The 24,610-nt window shown below is 40.8% G+C and overlaps 1 protein-coding gene across 10 annotated transcripts in view; it reads right to left on the bottom strand.

Annotated features, from left to right (window-relative positions):
• The window catches only part of Ssdp (Sequence-specific single-stranded DNA-binding protein), a 294,147-nt gene that overhangs the window by 192,662 nt on the left and 76,875 nt on the right, over positions 1-24,610 (bottom strand). For all 10 annotated transcript variants that reach the window (XM_083117122.1, XM_083117123.1, XM_083117116.1 and 7 more), the window contains exon 4: positions 16,085-16,169. In XM_083117122.1, coding sequence (XP_082973248.1) covers positions 16,085-16,169 — 85 coding nt within the window. The remainder of the gene's footprint in view (positions 1-16,084; positions 16,170-24,610) is intronic.

A 24,610-nucleotide genomic window follows, 5' to 3' on the forward strand; every position in this document is an offset into this window, starting at 1 on the left:
GGAAAGGAGGTTGACATTGGGTAACATGACTTATTACTTATCTTTACTCCACAGTAAACATACTAATCAATTAAATGTATTATTATTTTGCCATTGTATAATCTTTATTATCTTTATTGATTGATTTTATGTTCTAAGTCCACTTTATGCATAGAAAGGCTAATCGGGACTGGACCCACAGTTTTTAAAGTGGAATCCGAACCATTATATGCCTCCATCGGGTATTATCTTTATTGTACATACAGTGCGTTCGTTTTGGCTCTGGGCCGAGATAGCGCGCACAACTTTGAGCAATTTATATAACACAGGTTAGTACTCGTTATGCAATATACATATAATTGTCTACATGCAAAAGATATGTACGTAAATGAGCGAGACGTTCCAGGACGAAAATGCCGGCATCTGCGCCATGTCACGCGCTATCTGGGCCCAGAGCAAAAACCAACTCAATATATTATCATGATAAATATGTTTCTCTTTTGTCTCTTGTTTTTTTTTTTTCTTTTCTTAATTCATTGTATCTTTGACAAGGGCTGGTTGTAAGATCGGCCGGTAATCGAGCGCGTTGTGTGCTCGACTTTCGATCTCGCCACCGAAGTTCTCGGATTCCAGTCCTGGCCTGGGTGTAATTTATCAAATTCGTGTAACTGTTACTCAACGTCGAAATAAATCAAGTGTGGAAGAAAAGCGACGCAAAATAACAAAAATACAAAACAAATACTCCATGGGTAGGTCGCACTGGTGCCACGTGCTCGACTGATCTCAAGGTTCCAATCCAAGGACGAGCAAACTTGGTAGGTCATCCCGCTACAAAAGCAAAATATTTGGCTACCTAAAAAGGAGAACGGTCATCAAACAATCGGAGCTATTTCGGCCCCCAATCCACCATTTTTTTCAGTATTTGCATGGCTAGCTCACGACTTTTCTGCTAATCAAAAACTGCACATATATATAAAACGAGCCACGTGTATTGCGAGCGAAGACCAACACATGCGCTCAAGTAGTTGGACGTAGCCCAAATCCTTTCTTCCGTTGGCAGGCTATTCCGATCCGTACGTGTGACGCAGTAGACGCGGCTTGTCCTTATCGAAAGGAAGTCATTTCGCATACTTAACGCATTTCTACTAATATCCCATGTTTACATCTCTTTTATAGGTCACGTGCACTCACACCTTGCATGAAACTGGCTTAAAATAATCAAATACGTAGAGCGAACCGGCAGTACTTATAGTCCTTTCAATTAACCCTGTAAATTTTATTATCTTCTAGTTTTTCCTTTGCAGCTGCTCTCAGACTTCGATTTATTTTCTATTAAGAAACTTTTAGACAGAGTAATAACAAACAGATATCCCGCGTAAACGCTCTTGCCTTTGGTGCGAGAGGAACCGGGTTCGATCCCGGCGGGGGCAGACTAGAATCTCGAAAGCCAGACAGAAGACGGAGGAGATGACCACATATCACCCGATGAAATGCCCTAAAATAGCGATTGTGTCACGGAATTTAATGATAGAGTTTGTGGTTTAAGTCCACTTATGCACAGTAACGCTAATCGGGACTGGACTTACAGTTTAAGGTGGGATCCGAACCACTATGTGCCTCCATCGGGATCGAACCCGGGAACCCTTGATTACAAGGCGACGACGTTACAACTACGCCATCGGGGAGGCCCAGAAATGTAATGGAAAATGTATTTATAATTTATTCAAGATGTATTATGTCGAAGTGTAATACTCCGTAATAAAACATTCTAGACAAGCAACAGTGTGGCTGAACGATAAATATGAACAGTCACTAACGAGAAGTACACGACGGTCGTGGACATGATAAAAACAAATCATTGTTTGTGAACTTGTTTATTTATTATTTAATGTCTCCTTTGATCGCGACGATATCGATGAAATTGAAGAAGCACAAGGAAACGCACATGCCGAGGTGAAGACTCGAATCTGGAACCTCTTATGGCACGACCAATTCAAAATAACTGAAACATTCATCTCGACAGCCAAGTCAACATATGTACCGATATCTGTTTGGTTAATCTTTGCATGTAAGAAGCTACTCGGCTGGAACTTGGCTTCAAAGAACCACACAGATTTTCTGGAATTCTTTAAAATTAGATCAGTTTAGAAATCCTCCCACGGCATTCGAACGCTCTACGTCTGCCAGGCTGGTTTATGTCTGGGTGTCATCAAAACTACTACAAATCCAGCAGAGCATGATATCTACTCGAGGAGATTTGTTTTGGCACAAATGTTTGTCTGATTAATTGATTTGGTTCATTTTACTTCGCTTTTCTTCCACTTTTGGCTAATCGCGAAGATGAGGATGAGTGATGATGAGACTCACAAAGAACAACCACGCTCAGGTCGGAATTCGAACTCCCTTGGCCTCGTAGAGCGCTGTGCTAACCACTCCGCCGAGGTGGTCGGCTTTACGGTGTTTGTAGCTCAACTCACAAAACAGCACGTAATTCCCTCGGTTCAACTTCAATTCTCCCTCTTGTATTCTCTAAATAAGAAACTGATGTCTGGTCTCAGAATCGGAAAGGTTGAAAAACTTAAGGACATTCTTTAGGATCGAACCGGAGTCTCCCGTACAGAAGACAAGACTGAGGCGCCTCGATTTGTAAACTGGGCCTTCACGATGACGTAGTGTAACGTCGTCGCCTTGTAATCAAGAAGCTCCGGGTTCGAACCCCGTTGGAGGCACACCGCACAGCGGTTTGAATCCCACAAACTTTAGGCCCAGTCCCGTGTAACCTCTGGATGGATCTCGGTTTGAAAACTATAAACAGGTCGATGGGATTGTGGTTTTGATATGGCCCTGTGTTCAAGGTATATATATATATATATTGTTCTTTGACGCATTTATAGGCTAATATTGGACCTTCGGTTTCAAACTGTCTCCGAAGTGCCGAACTCCACCTCACTCGGGGTTCGTAATCACGATATCCTGGGTTCGAATTCCACTTTGGACTATACCGGTGTCCGATTAGCATATCTAGGCAATAAAACGAACTTTCAGAGATAACTACGCAGATAAAACTTACAGTGCTGATTATTTATTAGGCTGATGTTAATTCTCCAGATTAGCTTAAAGAAGTAGGGCAGTGCCAGAATATTTTATGGGCAAGTTTGGCAATTTGAAAGACAGATCACGAAGTTTTTGTGCGCATTTATTATCCCTCAAACTGACGGCGGTAGCTCAAGTTTCGAAGAAGAGAAGTTGCTCCTCTGTTATACTCCATTATTAAGTTCTGCGTGAGGTTGGAAAGACTTCCGCTCTTGCAGTAAAAGCGTGGGAAGACGCAAGTTTCTTGATAACAACGAAGGTCAACTAGTACTCTTCCACCGCGAAGAGGATATCCGAAAGACGCTATGAATGCGACTATTGTGTAACCTTTGTCATGCACAAGTTTACGTACTCGAGACAATTTGTACGGAGAATGTGTAACGACGAAAACAAAGGAGCAAGTAAACCTTATTCTGAGAATTAAAGCTGAATCGTTCCTGCAAGGTATTGCGAGATGCGCTCTGCTCAAGCCGGACTGAAATAATTTTCGGTGCGATAGTCTGCTAACTTTTGTGGGCGAACTAGGGACTGGCGATGAACTTTCCCTTTTTTTTTTACATGCTTTGCTGCGCCCTTTACGTGAGGCAGGAAAAATTGAACAGTAATCCTCTCTCTACAGTTACTATTTGACTTCTGTTATTAGTATTGTTTCTCGTATTTAATATCTGATCTCGTGGCAGTGGGCTGATCCGCAGATTGTCAAGTTTACGAAATGGAACTTTCGCGATACTGCATACCCGAAGTACTGGACTTTGATTTGATTTGTTCTTTCAAGTCCACTATGCACAGGTAAGCTAATCGGGACTGGACCTATCGTTTAATGTTGGATCCGAACCACTGTGCAATGTGCCTCCACCGGGTATCGAACACGGGGTCCCTTGATTCCAAGGCGCCGAGGTAATGAAGTCTCCAAAATAATTTTTGAATCATTGATTTGGTTTATTTTAGTTCGCTTTTATGCTACTTTTTGTTCATCGCGAAGATAAGGATGAAATTGATGAAGGGACACACAAAGAAACAACAGCCATGACCAGGCCGGGATTCGAAACAGAGACCCTTGGCATCTGTGCTAACCACTCCGCCACGGAGTTGGGCCGAAATATTATTGATTATTCAATTTTCAATCTTTGAAGCTTATTAAGAAGCAAATAATTACGTTTTGAATAATTCTTAGGTCTCAGTGTCTGGTTGATAGTATTCGCTCCTTTATTTCTGCTACGGACATTTTCATTATCATTAATGTGTCACGAGTGTGTGTTTACTGACACTAGTTGCTCTGGAATAAGAAATATCGCCTGTAACTCGGACAATAGCTACCAAAACTACTTGTCAGATTATCTATAAAGCTGAATTTTTCGGAAATCGGTTGGATGACAGATAGTTCCCTGCATCAGTTATAATTTATATGATCCAGATGATAAAATATGAAACTTTCTTTAAGTCTACTCAACTCTCAGCCACGTTAATCGGGAATGAACCTGCAGTTTAAAGTGGGATCCGAAACATTGTGCAATGTGCCTCTATCGGGTATCAAACGCCGGAACACATGGTTACAAAGAGACAGTGTCACCGTTTCACCGTCGGGGAGGAGCTTTGATCCAGAAGTAGACGGAACACATACCCTTCAGATGTAACGTGAAGAGATTTTGTCAAGTGCAGACGCATCGTAAATAAATCGAATTCATTTGCAGCAATACCACGTCACTAATGTTGTGCCAACACGCGCCCTAGACTGATACGGCTCAGAACATTGATTCGTGATCACACTAGGATGAAGCGATTCCTAGCTGAGTTAAGTTACAGTCCGCCAGAAAAAAGAATCATTTGAAGAAGTGGGGGACATATGCAATATCATCCTACCTCAGAGGTCTGCATCATAAGCCACTGCAACAATATACACAACACTTAATAATATCGGGGGTTAAAAGAAAGCTCTTGCTTTTCACAAAAATACGAAACACAAATACTTTTGATTTAAGAAAACAGAAGTACAAGCTTTCAATGGTCTGATTTCTAAAATGGATACACCGTTGATTTCGAACTGTTTACAACAAGCAGTCAATAATGCCATTACACCATGTGAAACTGTGTTAATGTGTTCCACAGTTTTACTCTACTAAACGCACCGTTTTACGACACATTGTTCAGTAATGCCAAAACTGAGCCAGGCAGGCCAGTAGCTGGAACGTGGGTGGGTGTGCCACACGAGATGGACGAAAGCTGACCGTACGTCTTGAAGTCAAGGTTTCGCACTTACGACCGATCGTTAACGACTTCGATACAGAGGTTTCAATTTACCGGCTTCAAATGGGACTCTTGGACTCGTGCTCAGACTAGGCATGTCCCCTTCCCTCCGGTAGTCTTGCAATAAGCAACCCCTACAGCCAGGCTGCCATTCATGATCGGACCAAGAACCAAGGCTCTTTATGGTTGTTTTGGCTTGTCATGAGCATTTTATGAACTGCGACACATAATGAACAGCCTTGCCCATTATGTAACATGAAACCAAGCTCTTGCGTTCGCGGCCGTTATGCCAGGACTAGCAAATCCTTAAATAATCTTCATTGGGCAACTTAGAAATTTATGTTTCTGGACCCTCCTGACAGGTTCAACATGGCCGTGATCTAGTGACTACCGTTACGTGTAGCAAAGATTGCTGTTTTGTACTTTGGTTATTAAATTATGGCTCTCTGCTTGTGGGGGTTAATTGTGGCTAAGAGGGTGAAATATAATTAATTTTTGAATTTGTTCTTCAGTCAACTTTATGCACAGAAAAGTTAACGGGACTGGACATACAGTTGAAAGTGCGATCCAAACCACCATATACCTACATCACCGAGTTCCGAATCCGAGACCCTTGAATTGATTGATTGATTTTACTTCTCTTTTCTGTCACTTTTCACTAATCGAAAAGATGAGAATGAGTGATATAACTGATGAATGGACACTCACAAAGAACACCTATGTCCAAGCCGGGATTCGAACCCGGGACCTTTTGATTACCGAGAGGCCCGAAAATGCAAATAGCGATGGACAACGTGCCTCCTGTTATCGTTGTCGCCGATCGTACATGAAATTTAGATCTTAATACAACAAAACATATGCACATTACAAACTTCCTAAATCAATTGCTGAAACTAATACGGTTGTAGACTACTAACAACAATGAAGCTGTACTGTATCCGAGGATAAGTCTTCACACAAGCAACTTTTTCTAGTTAAAAGAAGAGGCTGTAAAGGGGCACTTTGCATCGGCACACATAAGGACAAACACAATCCTACAGAGACCGGGGTGTACTATAGGAAGTTAAGGTTGTTCTTCCGAGTGCCTTCTCACGTGGTACGTTGGAACGAACCTTCAGAAATAAATGCACCCTTTCGTACCAAAGTGACAAGCTGTGCGTCTCTCTCAGACAGGACCGTGCATCGTGTCGCTTAGGTCTGAAAGCTCCGTGATATACTTCAGCTTTCTTTCCAGCACCTAATGAACACCTCGGTTGCCTGGAATACCTTTGCATTTGTAGCGAACAGGGGTGGAAAGGTGCTTTACCACTTTCCCCTCCCAGTGCGCTTCCCCCAAGTCCTCAAGTACAACAAACCTGTCAGCTCGGCCTTGAGCGTATTTGAGCACAATGCGTCGGGGAGGAATCATTCAACTCAGTTTGAAATGCGAGACGTCACGTACCTTACGCGTACACAAGATATGGAAACAAAAGCGTGAAAACATTTTGCTGACTTATCCTCACTTGATCTGCACTCATATACAACCCCAAAGAATTCATTCTGGATTGGATTCACCCACCACTGCTTGCTTATTCACACACTGGTTGGATATTCCAAACAGGCACAGCAGCGACAGGTGGAATGGGTGAAAATTAGTTGGTCAGCTCAATGCCTCCGGGCAATATACCCACCCAAACAGAATGCGTTCCTCCTCAGACCAGCGTTGCCACATTTCAAGCACGATACCTGTCGAGCTGGACTACTAATTTTACTGTATGAACACACAGAATTCCGATCCAACTGCACCTACAGTGCAGAAGGCGGGCAGAAGAGAGTCTGGTAAACTCAAGCTCACTATCGAATATCACCGCAGTAAAATTTGCCTCTATTCCATATCTGTCGTTGTCCCAAGAATTCCATCTCACCCTGGTTACCCAACACCCCTTCGAGCAAGGACATTCAAAGTACGCTTAGTCTAAGGAAGTGCTTCAAGATCACAGAAGTTTGTGTTCAGACATTTATATTTTTTTACATGAAGAGGTTTTCAAGCAGGTGAGTTCGTCGAATAAGAACCAGAGGAACGTAACTCCAAAAATGCAGTTTTCAGTTTTGTTTAAATTTATTCCTCTGTAGATCTTTATTTGGAGTCAGATCGACACCTCCACTTTTTTCCTCAGCAGTAAGGTCGAGTCACGTATCTCAAATTTAGACTCTCTTTAAGAGTCAGATATATTCCTAAGAATAAATAATTTCCTCTCTCCTGTAAATTTGATAAATTGGAGTTTCGTCCCTCTGGTTCTCACACGACGACTTCTACACGAGTTTCCGAGCTTTCAGCAGTCACTACAAATCTTCATACTATGTTCACACGGTACCAGTTCCACACGAGACTGTTCAATTGTTCGGACTCGTGCGTAGTGGCGAATTAACAACCTTGTTCTGTGATGTCAGTTAACTTATTTTACTTAGCTGACATTTAGTGGACCAGTCTGCTCCTGTTCGTGCACAGGTGTAGTGCTCGAGACCTGATAGTTCACGCACGAGAACATGTCACTGTTCTATGCAGAGGAAAAGTGTAACCAACAATTTCTCAATAAAATGTCTTCTAAACGCTGCTTTTAAGCTGCCATCGGCATGATTATTTTAGAGTTTTTCCATCTCTAGGCCAAACCAAACAGGGTTTGCATAGAAATTTCAGGTTGATGTTCTGTTGTTCATGTTACAACTTATCACCACTTGCCTTTTTTTTAGAGAAAATGGTTAAACTGCGATATAATGAACTGAACTCTGCAACTGCCCTTTGAGGACTAAGGTCTGCCAGGCGGCTTTTCATTGTGTGACGCGTGGTCAGCGCATCGAATCCCATCGTTGCTGTTATCTGGCTTTATTTGTAAACATGAGAGACCCTACTCAGTACTCGAACGCAGGTAACTGACTTCGCAGCGTGTTGCTTAACACTTCACCTGCCATGTGTATCAATTGATACACAACTTGCAGGCAGCTTGTATAGTTCTTATACACATCTCCTTTGAAAACAATGTGTGCAAGTTTCCCTGGCCTCCTGGAAAAGCCGTACAGTCTTGGTTTCTGAGTTTTTTCACAGGCGGCGTGGGAGTCAAGTTAGAAAGCCACTATCTTAAAAAATAATAAATTCTATGGAACAGAGCTCCGGCCTCCCACAAGAAAATTCAAAATTCGGCCTGGCAGTTAGAAGTGGCGAACGTAGTTATGCTCTATCCAGCGAAAACAAATCAATAGATACACAAATTCAGGGGGGGCATGCCTGTAATCACCATGTTTCTCACCTATCATCAGTGTAAAGATGTGAAAAGAAATTCTTTACAAGAAAACTTCAACCAGCTGCAAAGCTTTCTCCCCGATCAAAATCGTCTATTGGCTGCACGGAAATTGTTGGAAAACTACAATTTCATTGTAATTTAATTCAATGATGGCATTTCAAATTAAGTGAAATGGATCATTGTGACAATCACAAATGATAAAATTTTCTCTGTCTATCCCAAGTATTCCAGGACTTCTCGTCCTAGAAATCGCGCAGCTAACTTGATAAACAAAGTTTATTTTGAATGGTTGTCAGAGATTTGAGAAAGGTAGCAGGTGGAAATCACTAGGTAGAAAAATGTTATTCATATTCCCGTCAAGCGCCTAATCAAATTATAAACTCGGTGAAAGCACCAATCAGACAGCGCCTCAACTACTTTTGGTTTGATTTGACTTTTCTTCCACTTTTGGTTAATCGCGACGATGAGCATGAGTGATGAAATTGACAAAGGGATGTTCACAATGAACACCCATGCCCAGGGCGGAATTCGAACCCGGGATTAGCGCGCTGTGCTAACCACTCCGCCACGGAGGTCGGCATATACCTTTTTGGTTAGTCCCAGTTTAAGTGCTCAGAACGAAGTTTCTGTCTTGAACAACCAACCCTTCCTAATATGAATCTTCAAGTAAGATATTATTTTTCTCTAGGACCAGAAAAATGAATCCGAGTACATTCGAGAATAAAGTAAGACTTAATAACTAACTTTACAGTGAAAAACAACAGTTTAAATATACTTTAAAATATTTCAAAACGGGATGTATACATGACACTAACACGTAAACTTCAAAGTGCCTTATTCGCGAGAAAGTTGAACATTTTCAACTCACGACATTCGATCACAGGAAGACGGCACAAATACGTGTCTTCGAAGTGACGTTCAGATATGAAAACAAGTTCTACTCGGAGATAATACAATACCGCTTGGTCTCAATGACACTTACTTGTGCACTCTTTCTACTGCATATATAACAGAGCAAAATAACTGCAGCTCATTTACAAACATCTCACAAGTACTGGTACACTTCAAAACTTTAGCAATAATACTGAAGTTGCACTTTTCTAGTCAATAAACTCTTTCCGCTTTTTATTCTTTGGCTATGTCTAGTTTTCCTCCTTTATTTGTTACTATATTCCTTCAAAATATAGTGATGCATATTTCACTTTCTACGAATGGAGTAAAGGTGGTATTCGAAAGGTGGTGGGCTTCCCAGATGGCGTGGTGGTAACGTCGTCGCCTTGTAATCAAAGGGTCCCGGATTCGATAGCCGGTGGAAGCACTTGGTGGTTCGGATCCAACTTCAAACTGTACGCCCAGTTCCGTTTAGCCTATCGGTACATAAAGTGCACACAAATCAAAACTTTAAAAATGAACTGGAAAGGTAGTGTCAAAATAAGAGTTGTTTCCGCGTTTTTTTCTCGGCCATCCCATGTGAATTGAAGTATGACACTGAATTAAACAGTTCTACCGCTAGATGAAGTTGGAAGATTGTTGTTGATTTGCTGTATTTGCGAAGATGGGAATGTGAAATTCGTGAAGGACACTCGCAAACATCCATACCAAGGCCAGGATTCGAACCCAGGACCCCTAGTGTATGAAGTTGGAAGAATGGTGATAAATGGATTGATTGATATGGTTTATTTTACTTCGCTTTTCTGCCACTTTTGGCTATTCGCGAGGATGAGGATGAGTGATGATACAATGAAATTGACGATGGAACACTCACGAACACCCATACCCAGGCCGGGATTTGAACCTGGGACCCCTGACGTCGTAGCGCGGTGATGATAAATTGAAAATAGGACATTAGGAATTCCGAGCCCGTGAGTAGTTATGCTAAATACTAGATCGGGGACGTCAACAAAAAGCAGATACATTTCATCAGGGAGAACCAAGTTAAGAGTGCTGATGTATTCATTAACTCATATTCAGATACGGCTCTGTCGTCTCAGCCATTCACGGCATTTTTGTCAAGGTAAACCTACTGTTATCTGTAAAACGCTGTGATGCTTGGAATGCAATGAGGGCACAGCAAACGCGACAACGCTTCTTGAGCCAGACGGTAACACACCTACACCGTAATGACCGTAGCATTTCGAAACTTTTCAATATGTCCGCAAGCAATCCGAAGCAGTACTTTCCAACCTTTCCCTTCCCAGAGTTCATACAGTTTGTGTTTTCTTCTGATTATGCGGGGTGGAAACCTGGCAACATCTACGCACGTTACCGTCAACATGGCAACCCTGAGGGTCAGGTTAACCCTCTCATCCTTCCTCCGCTTACCTGCGCCCGAGGTCATCACGACTAGTTCTCTCTTCTTTTTGTAGAACGGCTCCGCCTTCAGGGCCACGTTTACAACAGCTTCACCTAACAGTCGACTTGGCATGCACGTTAATTGTTAAGCTGGATGCATGAGTTACGGACTAACGATGTGCAATCCTTTAGTAATAATGTCCATAAACGCACCATAACAATGAGTTCCTCAACGGTGGAATTGATATCTACCGGCACATGCCATCCCACAAGAGACTATAACGGAAAATCTCAAATTCGCCTCTTCAACTAAGTCACACGCTAAGCGATCACAAGGGCAATCGTACCGAAAAATCCATACGCGTATACAGTTGACAAATCTAATTAAGAAAATAACTAGCCCACATCGTTGACTATATTCTAGAGCTCAGCCGATGCCAGTGGTGACGGTGGGAATTTATTAACAGTTACCGATGACACTTTTCCGGCCTCTTGGTCTTTCACGGGCTCAACAAAAATGCCTTTAGACACTTTAGCGGTGTTTAATTATCCTTGAAATTACGCAAAATTAGAAGATTATCTTTATTTTGCACAAGTTTTGTGTGTGAGAAAAAACAATTTTGTTACGACATAAGTAATTTAATATTGTAATGTAATTTTTGTATGTTAATCTTGGTCAATTGATACATATAATTAGTGTGGAATGATTACACACTATTGTTAATGAATATCTTGAATAACTTACAATTATTGAAATTTTCAAGTATCGGTACCGGTGCAACTTCGGTAAGAGTATCGGTTCAAAGTGGTATCGGCACAGCCCTATTATATTCAGCGAATATTCAAATTGGGAGGACAGAAGGAGAGTTCAAAGAGGTACCAACGCAGTGGCGTGCCGAGGATTTTCGAAAGGGAGGGGTTATGTGTACATTTTTTAAGTAGTCAGTTCTAATTTTGCCATATTTTTCTGCCTTTCACTTTCTTTTTTTTTAGAAAAACTGGACCAAAATGGGGGGGTTATAACCCCCACCAACCCCCCTTGGGCACGCCACTGTACCAACGTACAACATCCAATAGGTCTTCTTCAATAGGAATCGCCGGACTCTGTGGCCGAGTGGTTAGCTCATCGTGCTGCGACGCCAAGGGTACCGAGTTCGAATCCCGCTCAGGCTTTGTTGTTTGTGAACGTCCATTCGTCAATTTCATCATTTCATCACTCATTCCCATCTTCGCAAATTAGCCAAGAGCCACAAAACGCGAGTAAAATAAACTAAATCAAATCATCAATTGGAATCAACTGCTTTGGCACGAGGATTTTCCTCTATCAAGGAAATTCATGTTGCACTCTTCACTTCCATACATAACTTCAAGCTTTCTGACTTTCAACTTGAATGTATTGTTTATTTTCGATACGACCCAAAACAATCAACCTTAAAAGCTGGCTAATGAAAAAAAGGGTTTTGCTTTCATACAAGCTGATTTTCAATTCACTGCATGGGATGAATGCACTCTGTAGCAAACGTGCGTTTTCACATTAGAAATTTCTTACTTTCTCCTGAAGCGTGTCAGCACCAAGTTCGTAGCGCAAAATCAGGAAAGTACCGATATTCTTCCGGGCGGCCTTTCACTTTATGCTCTACATTAAAAGCAATCTTCTTCCGTAAAATAAAACTGGAGTTACCTACAAGGACATTTCATGGGAACAACATAAGATGGTACGTTTACTCGTTTTCAGTCATTACGCTCAGTCACAATACTGTTTCCTTATACCTTATACATAAGGCAGTTGTTTGTTGTACACTGGATGCGTTTACTCCAAAACTCAACAAGAAGTGGATCCCACTTTAAACTGTTTGCCCAGTCCCGATTAGCCTTACTGTGCATAAAGTGGACTTCAAACACCAACTCACTCATTCAACAAGAAGTGACATCCAGTCTTCTCAAATCTGTTCGGGTGCTTAGATATACAAATTCCTGTCACTTCAGATCTGCCTGCCCAATCTGGTACCCTTCCACCTGACGAAATTTGTAAAGTTCTGCAATCCAAACAGAAGAGAATATCCTGTCTCTTGTGACATGTCCCTATTTTACCTGCTTATAATAATTACTAATCACACTTTTAAATACATATTGTGAATATGAACAATAGGTCAGTAAACTGCTAGTAGAGCTAAACTGATCTGGTTAACAGAAAGAACAATCAAATATGGATCTTTTTAACATTTAACAGTCTTTTATTATACATAATGTATAATGTATGTGATGTAATGTACAGTCAGAAAACTGTTCAACCGAAAACTAATCATTTTGTTAACTGCAATGCGTATGTTAAACTATAATACTTTGATCCTTTCCAACATTTAATTTCAATATGAGTTTTACGCATCAAAAATCAACAATGTGGCACACGTAAATAAGTATTGTAAGTAACTGTAAAACACACTACACGGGCAAACCATGACGGCAGTTTGAATTATCCGACAACCATTTCTTCTGTTGTCAATTCATGCAACATCTGGTTCAGTGTAGTCAGTCATCTTGGGAATCAATACCAACAAGTGGACTGTCCTCCTCAAGGAACATTTTGTATTATTTTCCGTTCGGGTAGCCTCGATGAGAGGCTGCAAAAATTATGCTGGAAAAAGTTGTGCTGCAAGCCACTTTTAAACTCGAGTTTGCAGGTAGCGAGGCGGTAACTTCTCTTCTGCCTCCAAGCAGGTCGTGATTCCACTGGACATTCCCCTCAGTAGTTCCCTCCAGTGGTGTCGTTGTTTTTGACTTCAAAAGCGAAGAATCGCATGGCTTAAAATTTCGGTGTGAACAGTATACTTTAGAACTACGGCTGAATTTGGGATTCGAGTTGAATGTATCAATATTGAAATCTCACCAGTACTGCTATATATCAAGTTACATTTGCAAAAATTGCAAACAACGCGGTTGTTGGACCCACTACTATTAAAATTCAGAAAAAAGAACAAGGGAAAACTAGGAAAATTGAGAAGTGTGAATCTGTTCAATCCACGGAAGGAATAGGAAACTGAAAAAGTACTGCAAAACAGGTACAGGCAGTGACTTCGATTCCTGAGGTGTGGATATAAGTTGCACATCCATGATTTCATTATCGAAAAATTGAGATTCAGCCTTCATTCTATTAACTAACGCTCTAGCCTTCTTAAAACGGAAAATTTAAGGCTGCAGCAACACAAACCTTTCGTCTGTCCCTATCCTGGGAAGGTCAATCTAATCTTTTCCATCCTTACGGATTTCCTTTAGGTCTATTTCAACGTTATCCCTCCATCTTCGTCTTTGCCTTCCTACAGGTCTATTACCATCAGGTTTCCCACTAAATAAAATCATTCTTGAATGTTCCAACCACAGAGACAAGTAAGTCACTACAGAAATCTGTTTTTACGTGAATAGAAGTGTATTTTGGGCAATCATGTGATGGCACCGGATATATTTTACTTCAAAATCAATGACCGACTTGCATACTGCATCGAAATGAAAATATACCAGTTTCAAATACACGGTTGTGTGTACAATATATGTATCCTATAGAACTACGTTCGTTTTAACGTTTTGTATGATATTAAGTTTCACTTGCTGGCCTGCAGGCATAAGATTCTGATACGGAATATATCACATACATGTCCCTTTGGTTTCCACTGCAATTGACCGTCAATTGTACCAAGCACCACTATAGTGCATGCAGACACCATACCATAACGCAACATGAGAATATTTGAACCTCAGAGCGTTGCTATAAAAATGAAGATCTTTCTTCATTGCCTTCGCCAGTCTCCTTTTTTTGCACGAGAAATTCTTGGGTCATCCACCCTGGAACGTTGGCAATGCGCGGACTCCTTTCCGTTGGAGGTCAAGTGGAAAGCTTCTGTCCTCGTTGAATGGAACGAAAACAAAGAGGGCAGAGCCGGTGAACATACGATCATAGCGGGATTATAGCACTTTTTTTTCGATTTTAAGTCGTCCAGTCACAGTAGTGCAAGATTGTTCACAAACATGTTAAGTAGCCAAATATTATAGACTGCAATATAATGAGTCAAATTCAAATGGACTTCTGCTTTAGCATTCTTGGTGACAACAAGGGTTCAATAAAGTTGCTTTGAGTATAGCCTGAAACGTATTTTTTACTCAAACCCTAATGAACCGTCATGCAAAAATTGTATGTTGAAAATTTATTTCACACATCCCTTCATTAACACAAAAAGAGTAGTGTGTAGCGTATATACAATTCAGTTCTTTATCGGCAAGTTCGCCGATTCGAGAGTCAACTGATACATTCATCTTTGAAATATGTTTTCTTAACTTGGTAAGTGCCTTAATGCAAGCACCGACTCAAGAAATGTAATAAGAGAATTGATTGACTGATTGATTTGGTGTTTTAAGTCCACATGCACAGTAAGGCTAATTGGGACTGGACCTACAGTTTAAAGTGGGATCCGAACCACTATGTGCCTCCACCGAGTATCGAACCCGGAGCCACTTGATTACAAGGCGACGACGTGTAATAAGAGAAAAATGTATTTTCAAGTAAATAAGTTCCCTCATCCAAGGAAGTTTACAGTTCTATAAACTTTCTAACAGAAGTAGCGGATGGCGTTAAAGCTCAAACTATGGTCGTGGTCTACAAAATTCTAACCTTTCCACGTGCGTTCATATTTTTAGCTTATTTTACATCGATTTTTTTATCTCTTTAGATTAATCGCGACGATGATGACGAATGATAATTTGCGGAAATTGATGCAGCACATCACACGCCTAGGCCAGGATTCGAAACCAGAATCTCTTGCGTCCAGCTTCCAACATGCTCGGGAAGAGTGGAAGCACGTCGTAAATGTTATATTCGTTACGAATTGTCAAGTCCATTAAGCCTAGGTTCCAGCATTTCTCTTACTTTGTTCTTCAACTGCACCTGGTAATATATCTACTCTATCTTCAATAATTTACTATCAAATCCAAAAAATAGAACAAAAAGTAACGAGGGACAGGAATGCAACGCAATGCTGAAAAGAAGAGCTAAAAAAAAACTTACACCAATGCAGAGCTAGGTTAGTGAGGTTCTGTTTTCGCAAGAAATGTGAGGCATACGTAAATAGATTATAATTGTATGTAACGTTATCTACTAAGCTCAGTTCTACATTAACAATCCAATAGAGTATACATAAAATAATACTTACATAGTCGTGGAAGGCTTTCGCTTCACTTGAATGTTCGCACGTGTCCCTCCTTTCAGGTGCCGCACAGTACAAGTCCCAAAATACACTGAAAAAGAATAAGGTGATTTTTAAACATTACAAGATACACCAATTCAATTCCGTTGATAAATTTTCAAATTATTGTAAGAAACTTTCTTTAAACTCCAATAGTTTTTCCAGAGTCGCCACGGTCTCGACTCCCGAAGCACAATATACACAATAATAATAATACACTTAACACAAACTGAAAACAAATTTTGGCCGGCATAATAAAGAACACATATAGCCTATGCATAGGCTTAAATATAATCACCAGCTTGGTAGTTCTGTATAAGTCGCATGGAAAAGCAATTCTGATCGAAGTGATTTGTTTACGGTATGTTGTTCTTTTCACGAGCCGCGGTGGTTCAGTCAGTAGGGCGTCTGACTGCTACAACGGAGGCCCTGGTTCGATTTCCAGGGTAGGTGATCCCAGGTGAGAATATTTCCGAAATTGCCTCTGTATCAAGTGACTCCGTACCTGGAAGCAACCCGGAGAGCAGATAAAGGTGCCCAGAGCGTGGTGCTGACCCCATCACCTCCAGACTGGTGTACATCAAGTATGTTTGGGGCCCCCTACCTCCACACCTCCTATACTTACTGCTTGCAATGCACAGGGAATAGCTTTATCTTTTGTATGTTCTTAGTTTCTTCGGTATGTTATTTTGTTCTTCACTGTATAGGTTATATTCAGTTCACCAATATATTCGTTAAATGCCACCGACGGAAGTGTATTTTATCTGACCTTTCTCCATATCTTGGGGCTAATAAGTTCTCCATATTCTTTCTTGGGGTTTGTTAAACTTTATGCAGAGAGACGCTAGTTGAAACTGGACCTGCAGTTTAAGTGAAATCAGGAAACCTAGATAGGCACTCTCATCGAATTCTGGACCTAGGATTCCTCGATTGCAAGGCGACATTATCATTTTCTTACTCACTCCAAGTATAAGAGAAGTTAACTTGCATAATGATAGTTGCCGACCCCCGTGTTCGAACCCCGGTCTCGGCACGAGTTTCTTTGTGAGTGGCCCTTCATCAATTTCATATCATCATCTCTCATCCTTATCTGGCAGTGGCAGAAAAGCAACGCTAAATTTTAAAAAAATCGAATAAGAAAAAGCATAATGATTGCTATGGATGATAGCGACCGAAAAATATGTTTGGTTAAATTTTCTTGAGCAGATACAACTGAAATGAGTTGCAGTATGAGAAATTCTGATGACAGTGAAGTGAATAGAAGGCAGAATCCTTGGTTTCACAACGCATTACAGTAGTTATTCACTAGACCAAGATAAACGACTACAAGCTGCTGATGTTCCAAATTATGCTAGAAAGGGTGAAACGCTCGTTATTCTGTATATTCTGTACTAAAGTCCTCCCTTTGTATTTTTTGTTAATTTATGTTGCTTTTTTGTCACTTATGACTGACTAATCGTGGCAATGAGGATGAATGATGATTAGATTTAAACTGATTAAACTGAGAACACTCCCACTTGACCACGCCAGGACTGGAATAAGGTATAGCAATGTGATGTGTAGACATAAAGGGAACACAAAACAACCGCGTAAAAATTCGACTGATAATACTTGTACCAATGACCCATTATTCCACTTCAATACCATCGCATTGGCAACGTGAGAATTTCTCAGGTGCGTACCTTTGCTAGGAACGTGGCATGAGATAGGTCTATTTTACAATCAGTCGATGAAGAAATTTGTTCTGTTGTAACACCGCAAAATATTCACAAACTTTCTAATGACCATCACGATCAATCTTATTCAAGGTGGACAAAAGAAATCATCTCAATTTTCATGTCCACTATTTTTTAACTCGTAATAACTTGTGAATAGTGTGGCTCAGATAGGTTAATCGAGACCCAGTTTAATCTGGGATCTGAACCACTGTACAATTTGCTTCCACTGGGGATCGAACGCAGGACCGACCTCTTAACTAAAAGGCAACTTGAGTGGTAATATAGTTTACACCACGTTATAGACACGATCAAGTACAGAAATATGGTGCAAAGGAATGTCAAGTTTGAACAAAGGTATCTTTGATCATCTCATTCCTGATCATGTAAACTTCAGAAAGTGTCAGAAAATTACCAAACTTCATTGATATATTTTCTCGTACACTCTCCCTCGTTACAAATGGTGAGGTTCAACCAAAATTTCACTGTTGTAAAAGATTTCTTATCATTAAGGCAAATCTTGTATTACTTGAAAGGATATACACTGCCGCGTGCCGTAATCCAATGCTTCAGAACTCCTTGCACACGGTGCAAAAACGAACCGAACTCTACAACGATATTAAAAACAAAATACATCCAAAGGAATAAGTAAACATGCGCACGAGTATGCATATTAAAACGCGTGCGCATATATCAGCGTAATACGTGTGGAAACTCTACAGGCTTAATATCACGATAGCTTATAGCTTACTTATATTTCTAAGCGATAGAAACGTAATATAGATTGTGGTGTTCGGCACTATAGTAGCATGATCTACTATCCCAGCAAGCTAGTTTTATTAATTTCCGATGCAGAGACTTACGAATGCAAGTGTATTAGGATTTAAAACGTCACAAGTACATATGATCGCTTTTTAAAGGCATTATATCAAACATGATTAAACGACAAATTAAAACTGGAATGAAAATTAGTGCAATAAAATACTGCTGCCATGCGATTAATTTCCTTTGTGCATGTTCTTATTTCCACTGGCAGTCACCAAGAGAATGAATTTATTCCATTCACATTCTGCTTGTACTGATGTTTTCATTATGTAATCTACACGTGCATTGCATTACTGACCAACACTCGTGGCAATTACATTTACTGATAAATAGTCTCTACAACTCTGTTCAATTATGATTTAGCAAGAAATTGTCCAAGTTAGCCTCTTGCTTTGCTTTCCAACGTCATTTTCTAGGTTAACCGCGGCGATGAACATGAATAGTTGATACTGATGACGAAATATCATTAATGTTTCACAATTCGAAACCAACCACTCTACCGCTGACGATGGGTAAACGATGTACAGTCGCCCGCAATAAAAATGGAACTCCCATATCCTGAAATATTCGCCTCTCTACATGGCATTGTGTGAGCTGCCTAACTCTACAGCCATGAAACTTCCAATTGCACATTTTTAGGGCCACTGAAGTTCATTCAAACTGAGAAGTTATAAAAACAGCAATCTTAATCTGCATAAAAAATATGAAAAATATCCACTTTGTGTGTATGTGGAGGAGCGGGGAGTATATTCGTGTGCAGTGAAGATTTAGGTTATGAGTTGTATGTTGAGTAGTGTCAAACTTTCTATCAGTGTCCTGGTAATACCTTACTTTATTTTTTTCTATTTCGGTTAATTGCTCGCTATTTCCGATGACTTAATTTCCTGGCATGTTACGTTGAACAGCCACGGAGGCCGTTTGTAATACCTGTTAAGAGTGTGTGTGTCTTTATATATAATATTATAAAATATTACATTAAAATATATGATATTGTGAAAAATATTGACTACAGAATACGTACAGATTTTAAAGAGAATGATAAAGTAAAACAATAATATTCTCCATAATTTCGTATGCTTCTACTGCTTTACTGAGCCGCGGTGGCTCAGTCGGTAACGCGTCTGACTACCATGCTCAAGGTTCAATCCCCGGCCGATTCAAATCCGGGAATTTTTCTAACGTTGGAAGCGGCTCCGGCGCCCACCCAACGTCGAATGACATGGGTACCTGGGGGAAACCCTGGGGGGTTAAAAGCGGTCAGGGACGTGATGCTGATCACATCACCCCCACTCACTACCGGATCAAGAAAGTGTGGGGCGTTACCCCACACCCCCTATACGCCTTCATGGCGTGGTGCTAAGCACAGGGGACCACTTTACCTCTTTTTCTACTGCTTTACACGAGAAAATATGTAAATGATATACACTGGAAATATGGCAAAACATGACTGATATAAGAAGGCTACCTTTTTATATGCCTGTCACAAACATGAATTTGAAGGTGCGACTGTGGGGCACTTCAACCAGATCAAAATATTGAACATGGAACATTCTATGCAAACAGTGTGTAACATTTACGGTTGCGGGCACAGCTCTACACAATGTGAAGTTGTACCCTATGAATAGCACCATTTCGCGAAGGCACATATGGGGTGTGGAGGTGGGTGACACAGTCATAACCTTGGCCATAGTAGGGATGGTGTAATGAGCAATACACCATCCTTCCTCTCACAACAGTTTCCAAAGGTACTCATTGATGAGAGGCTGGGTGATACACAGAATCACATGCATGGACACTGACGAAAAATAGAGATCACCCACTCCGGTAATCACAAACGGGTCTGCCGCGTGGAAGTGAAAAAGACAGCAGACTGGACCATCTGAACTTCACGTACAAAAATATGATATGCATATTACCGGAAATGCATTAGGTTACAGATGTAAGAAAAACTGCCGGGGTAGGGCGGAGAGAAGGAAGGGGGACTGGAGTGGCTACTTTTGGCTATACCCTACGAATGAGAAGGAACACAAAAAGAACACCCATCCCCAGGCCAGCTTATGAACAGGGGCCTCTGGCGTTGTAGCGCGCTGTGCTACGGAGGTCGGCTGCTTTCCAAACTGTATTTATAAGATTATCCAGAATGAAAATTCGGGTAAACTTTCGCACAGACCGTTCGCAAAAATGTTGGGCTAAATTATGCTAGAGGTAATGTAGGGCAACATTATGCTAGATCTTTCCAATCATTCTATTCATCTTGCTAATCCTAGCTTGGTGCAAGAGAAAGAAGAAAACGAAGTAACAAAATCGGAAAATTTATTTTAAGCCAACGTTATATACAGATAAGCTAATAGGGACTCATGGTCCCGATTGTAACACACTAATTGATGTAACACAACACCAAATAGAATGTTAAGGCTTCCATACTTGGGTGTGGTGATGCAATAAGACACCAAAGATTGTGCTATACTGTTTTAGTGTTCAGTTGGTACTTGGATCCGATCCTGTGGTATGTCATCCCAACGGGAATTAAGGCCGGACACAACAGTACCATCAGTGCGTATAAACTCGAATACTGAATATTCGAATGTTCTGGAAACTGAGGAAAGACAGCTCTCAAAACGTTTGTGTGAATACCTGCCATTCACTAATCGAATGAAGCTCTGAAACCAGTGAACCATTGATGACTATGAGTGAATGTCATGCTGCTTCCTAAATTTTAGAAAATCACATTTTCACTAAATTTCGTGAATACACACGACAAGCAGCAGAAAAGAAAACGAACCTTTAGAAGTATTTTATTCGGTTACATTGCTTTTATTTGCAGAATTCGGATGAGACTCAAAGCACCGTGTTACCAAGAACAGAAGATGTGACCGTAACGATCTACACCGATTCACATGTTGACCGTGATGCTAAAACGAGCCCTGGTTATTGCAGAAGACTTTACTGGAGCATGTAGCTAATTAACCCTCCTCTCGAGTAATGATCCCGTGTCGTTAGTGGAACAGGTTCGACTTTAACTACATGATGTACTATAGTTTTCTCATCATCTTTCATTCTCCATATCTGATGTTACACTCACCAAAGGTACTCGCAGAAAAAGTGTAGGATTTCTTACATCATAAGGTTACTTCAGCTAGGATATATGATCAACATTCAATATCACTGAACAGTGTAATAAACTGCCCAATGCCCACACACTGCCTTTATTAGAGGGCGGCCAACCTTGCTGGCGGATTGGTTAGCACAGCGCGCTACGACGCCAGAGGTCCCATGTTCGAGTCCCGGCATGACCATGGGTGTCCCTTCATCAATTTCCATGTTAAAAAGAAACAAAATTGATGTACATGTTGTGGGAAAACATGGACGTGGCATACCAATCATATCATCACTCATCCTCATCTTCGCGATTAGCCAAAAGTCAAAAGTGACAGAAAAGCGAAATAGAATAAAGCAAATCAATCAATATAGTGGAGGTTTTAGTTCCATTTACAATGTGGTATTATTTTGATGTAAAAAATATGCCGAACAGGAACGAAGTCTCTTCGGCATTCGCTACAGAATGGTTGCAAATCATCACCATTTTTTTCAAAGGTATGGGACAAGTCTGCATTTGCATTTATTTTACATTTTTCATCGCCGTCTCGGTGGTCGAGTGCATTGGGTGCCAACTCACGATACAGGCACCGATAGTTACAGATTCAAGTCCCGATCTGAGCATACACGGTCCTTTGTACTTTTATCAATTTCATCGAAAATGTTGTTTTAGGTTTGATTCCCAGTGAAGGCCCAGTGCATGGTGATTCGGATCCCACTGTAAACTGTGGATCCTGTCCCAATTAGATTATCCGAGTATAGTGCGGAGAGTTAAAGTATATTTTCCAAACTTTTCACTAACTGACAATAAAACAGTCAGTAACAACCGTGAATCTGTGTCACATTGTTGCTTACATACAGGATAGCTAACTCACTCACTCTAAAAGCCTTCTTAAACCCGAAGATTTATGGCTGCAGCAACACAAGCCTTCCATCTGTCCCTATACTGGACAAAATCAATCCAATCCTTTCCATCCTTACAAATTTCCTTCAAGTCCATCTCAACGTTATCCCTCCATCTTCGTCATACAGGATAGAAATACCGTTTATCCAAGATTGGCTAATCGGGACTGGACCTACAGTTCAAAGTTGGATCGGAATGACTGTACCCCCACCGGTGATCGAACAAACTCCTTGGTAACAAGGCGAGAGCGTTACTTACCACACCACCGAGGACGCCCAACAAGGACGACTTTTAATTTCTTACGGGTCAAAGGTCGAGTTTAAATGAAGGTATAGCTTTTTCGGAGGAAATTCAATGTTGTGGCTCACCAGCAACCATATAATTTGAAGTCGCCATAGAAGTATAAATGACCAGGACAATTGCATATGAAAGAACTTTCAGATGGGAAAAATCTCTGTTCACGTTTCTTCAATCAGATCTTGAGATAGCTTGTATCCATGGGTAAGATGGTCTCAAATCTCGAATAGCTGTAGACTAACTTGGAACTTCAACGAAAATTATTTAGAAAGCTCTATGGCCACCAAAGCCTCCGGAACCGGCCACAGGAATCTCCAAGAGTGGGTCCCATTTCCAAAGCAATTACTCTAAGGGTAGCAAAAGCAGAAGGCGTATAATTTACATTATCAAAACCCGAGAAAGAACTTACATTGCAGTTAACGCCTTCATTTAACAATTATCGAATCAGGTATTGGATTTTTCTTATTTCACGTCGCTTTCGGTCGCTATAGGTCAATGTAGCCGACGAGGATGAATGACAAAAATGATTAGGGGACAGCCGCGAATCGAACGCAAGACTATTGAGTGCCTTGTGCTAACCGAGCCAGTAAGGAGCATTGACTGAACCAGATCTGTTCGGTCAAGACAACTCTGGCGCGTAATCTCGTTCTTTAGTTGCAGGCATTGTTGTCGAATGTCGGAGAGGGCATATAAACTTCGACTCACTGTTTCCTAATCATCTATTCATCATCTTGATTGCAGCTACCTTAAAGGCAGAATTTATCAGGGAAAATGAGCAACAAACAAGCCACTGGCGGATTAACAACCTACCCTCGTACGGGACAGGGTCTTCCAGTTAGTTGTAGACAACATCTCCAAGAGCAATTTTAGAAGATTTACGGTTATCTTTAGACATCTTGATGGGGGAGTGATGAGCTCTTCACACATCCAAGAAGAGCTATTATTTTTTACACGTCTAAGGTGAGGGATCGTCAATTATTTTTGCATTAGTTTTAAATGCCCCTGGGAGATCATTTAATATTATATATAAAAGGAGGCGATCACTATTTACTCTAGGTTAATTGGCGAATGACTTACTATTAAGTGTGTCTGAGAGGGCGATCGTCCCAAGCGCCCTCCTATGTAATCTGCCTATGAAGCAAGCACGAATTTTCCAAGCAGTTTTATATACTGTCTTGTCTAAGACAATTTAGAGAATGCTATCTTTCATTTCAGGAGTTCGATTAAGTCCTAAATGCTACACCAAACAAGCATTTGTATCACTACACAAACTTTTCACTGCAATTCATAATAAACATAGTGCAAGATTACAAGGCAAATTCACAGGCCTGCCATATTTCCTATTTCAATATCCAACTTGTTAGTTGAGGTGATTAATTGAGTTTGTGTTTTAAGTTCCCTTTATGCACAGTAAGGCCAATCTGGACTGGATCTACAGTTTATAGTGGGATCCGAACCACTATCGGAACCCACCCAAGACCCCTTGATTACAAGGCGACGAAGTTACCACTGCGTCATCGGGGAGGCCCATCCAGCTTGTTAGTATTGAAGTATAAAGACCACCACAAAAAATGGAATCCCAGTTAAAATTTTGCCATTGTATAATGGCATTTAGTTAATTTACAGGAACTACTTCAAAAGCAACGATCTAGCTTT

This window comes from Lepisma saccharinum, chromosome 2 (assembly GCF_977018435.1).
Source record: "Lepisma saccharinum chromosome 2, izLepSacc3.1, whole genome shotgun sequence".
NCBI classification, from domain to species: Eukaryota; Metazoa; Arthropoda; class Insecta; order Zygentoma; family Lepismatidae; genus Lepisma; species Lepisma saccharinum.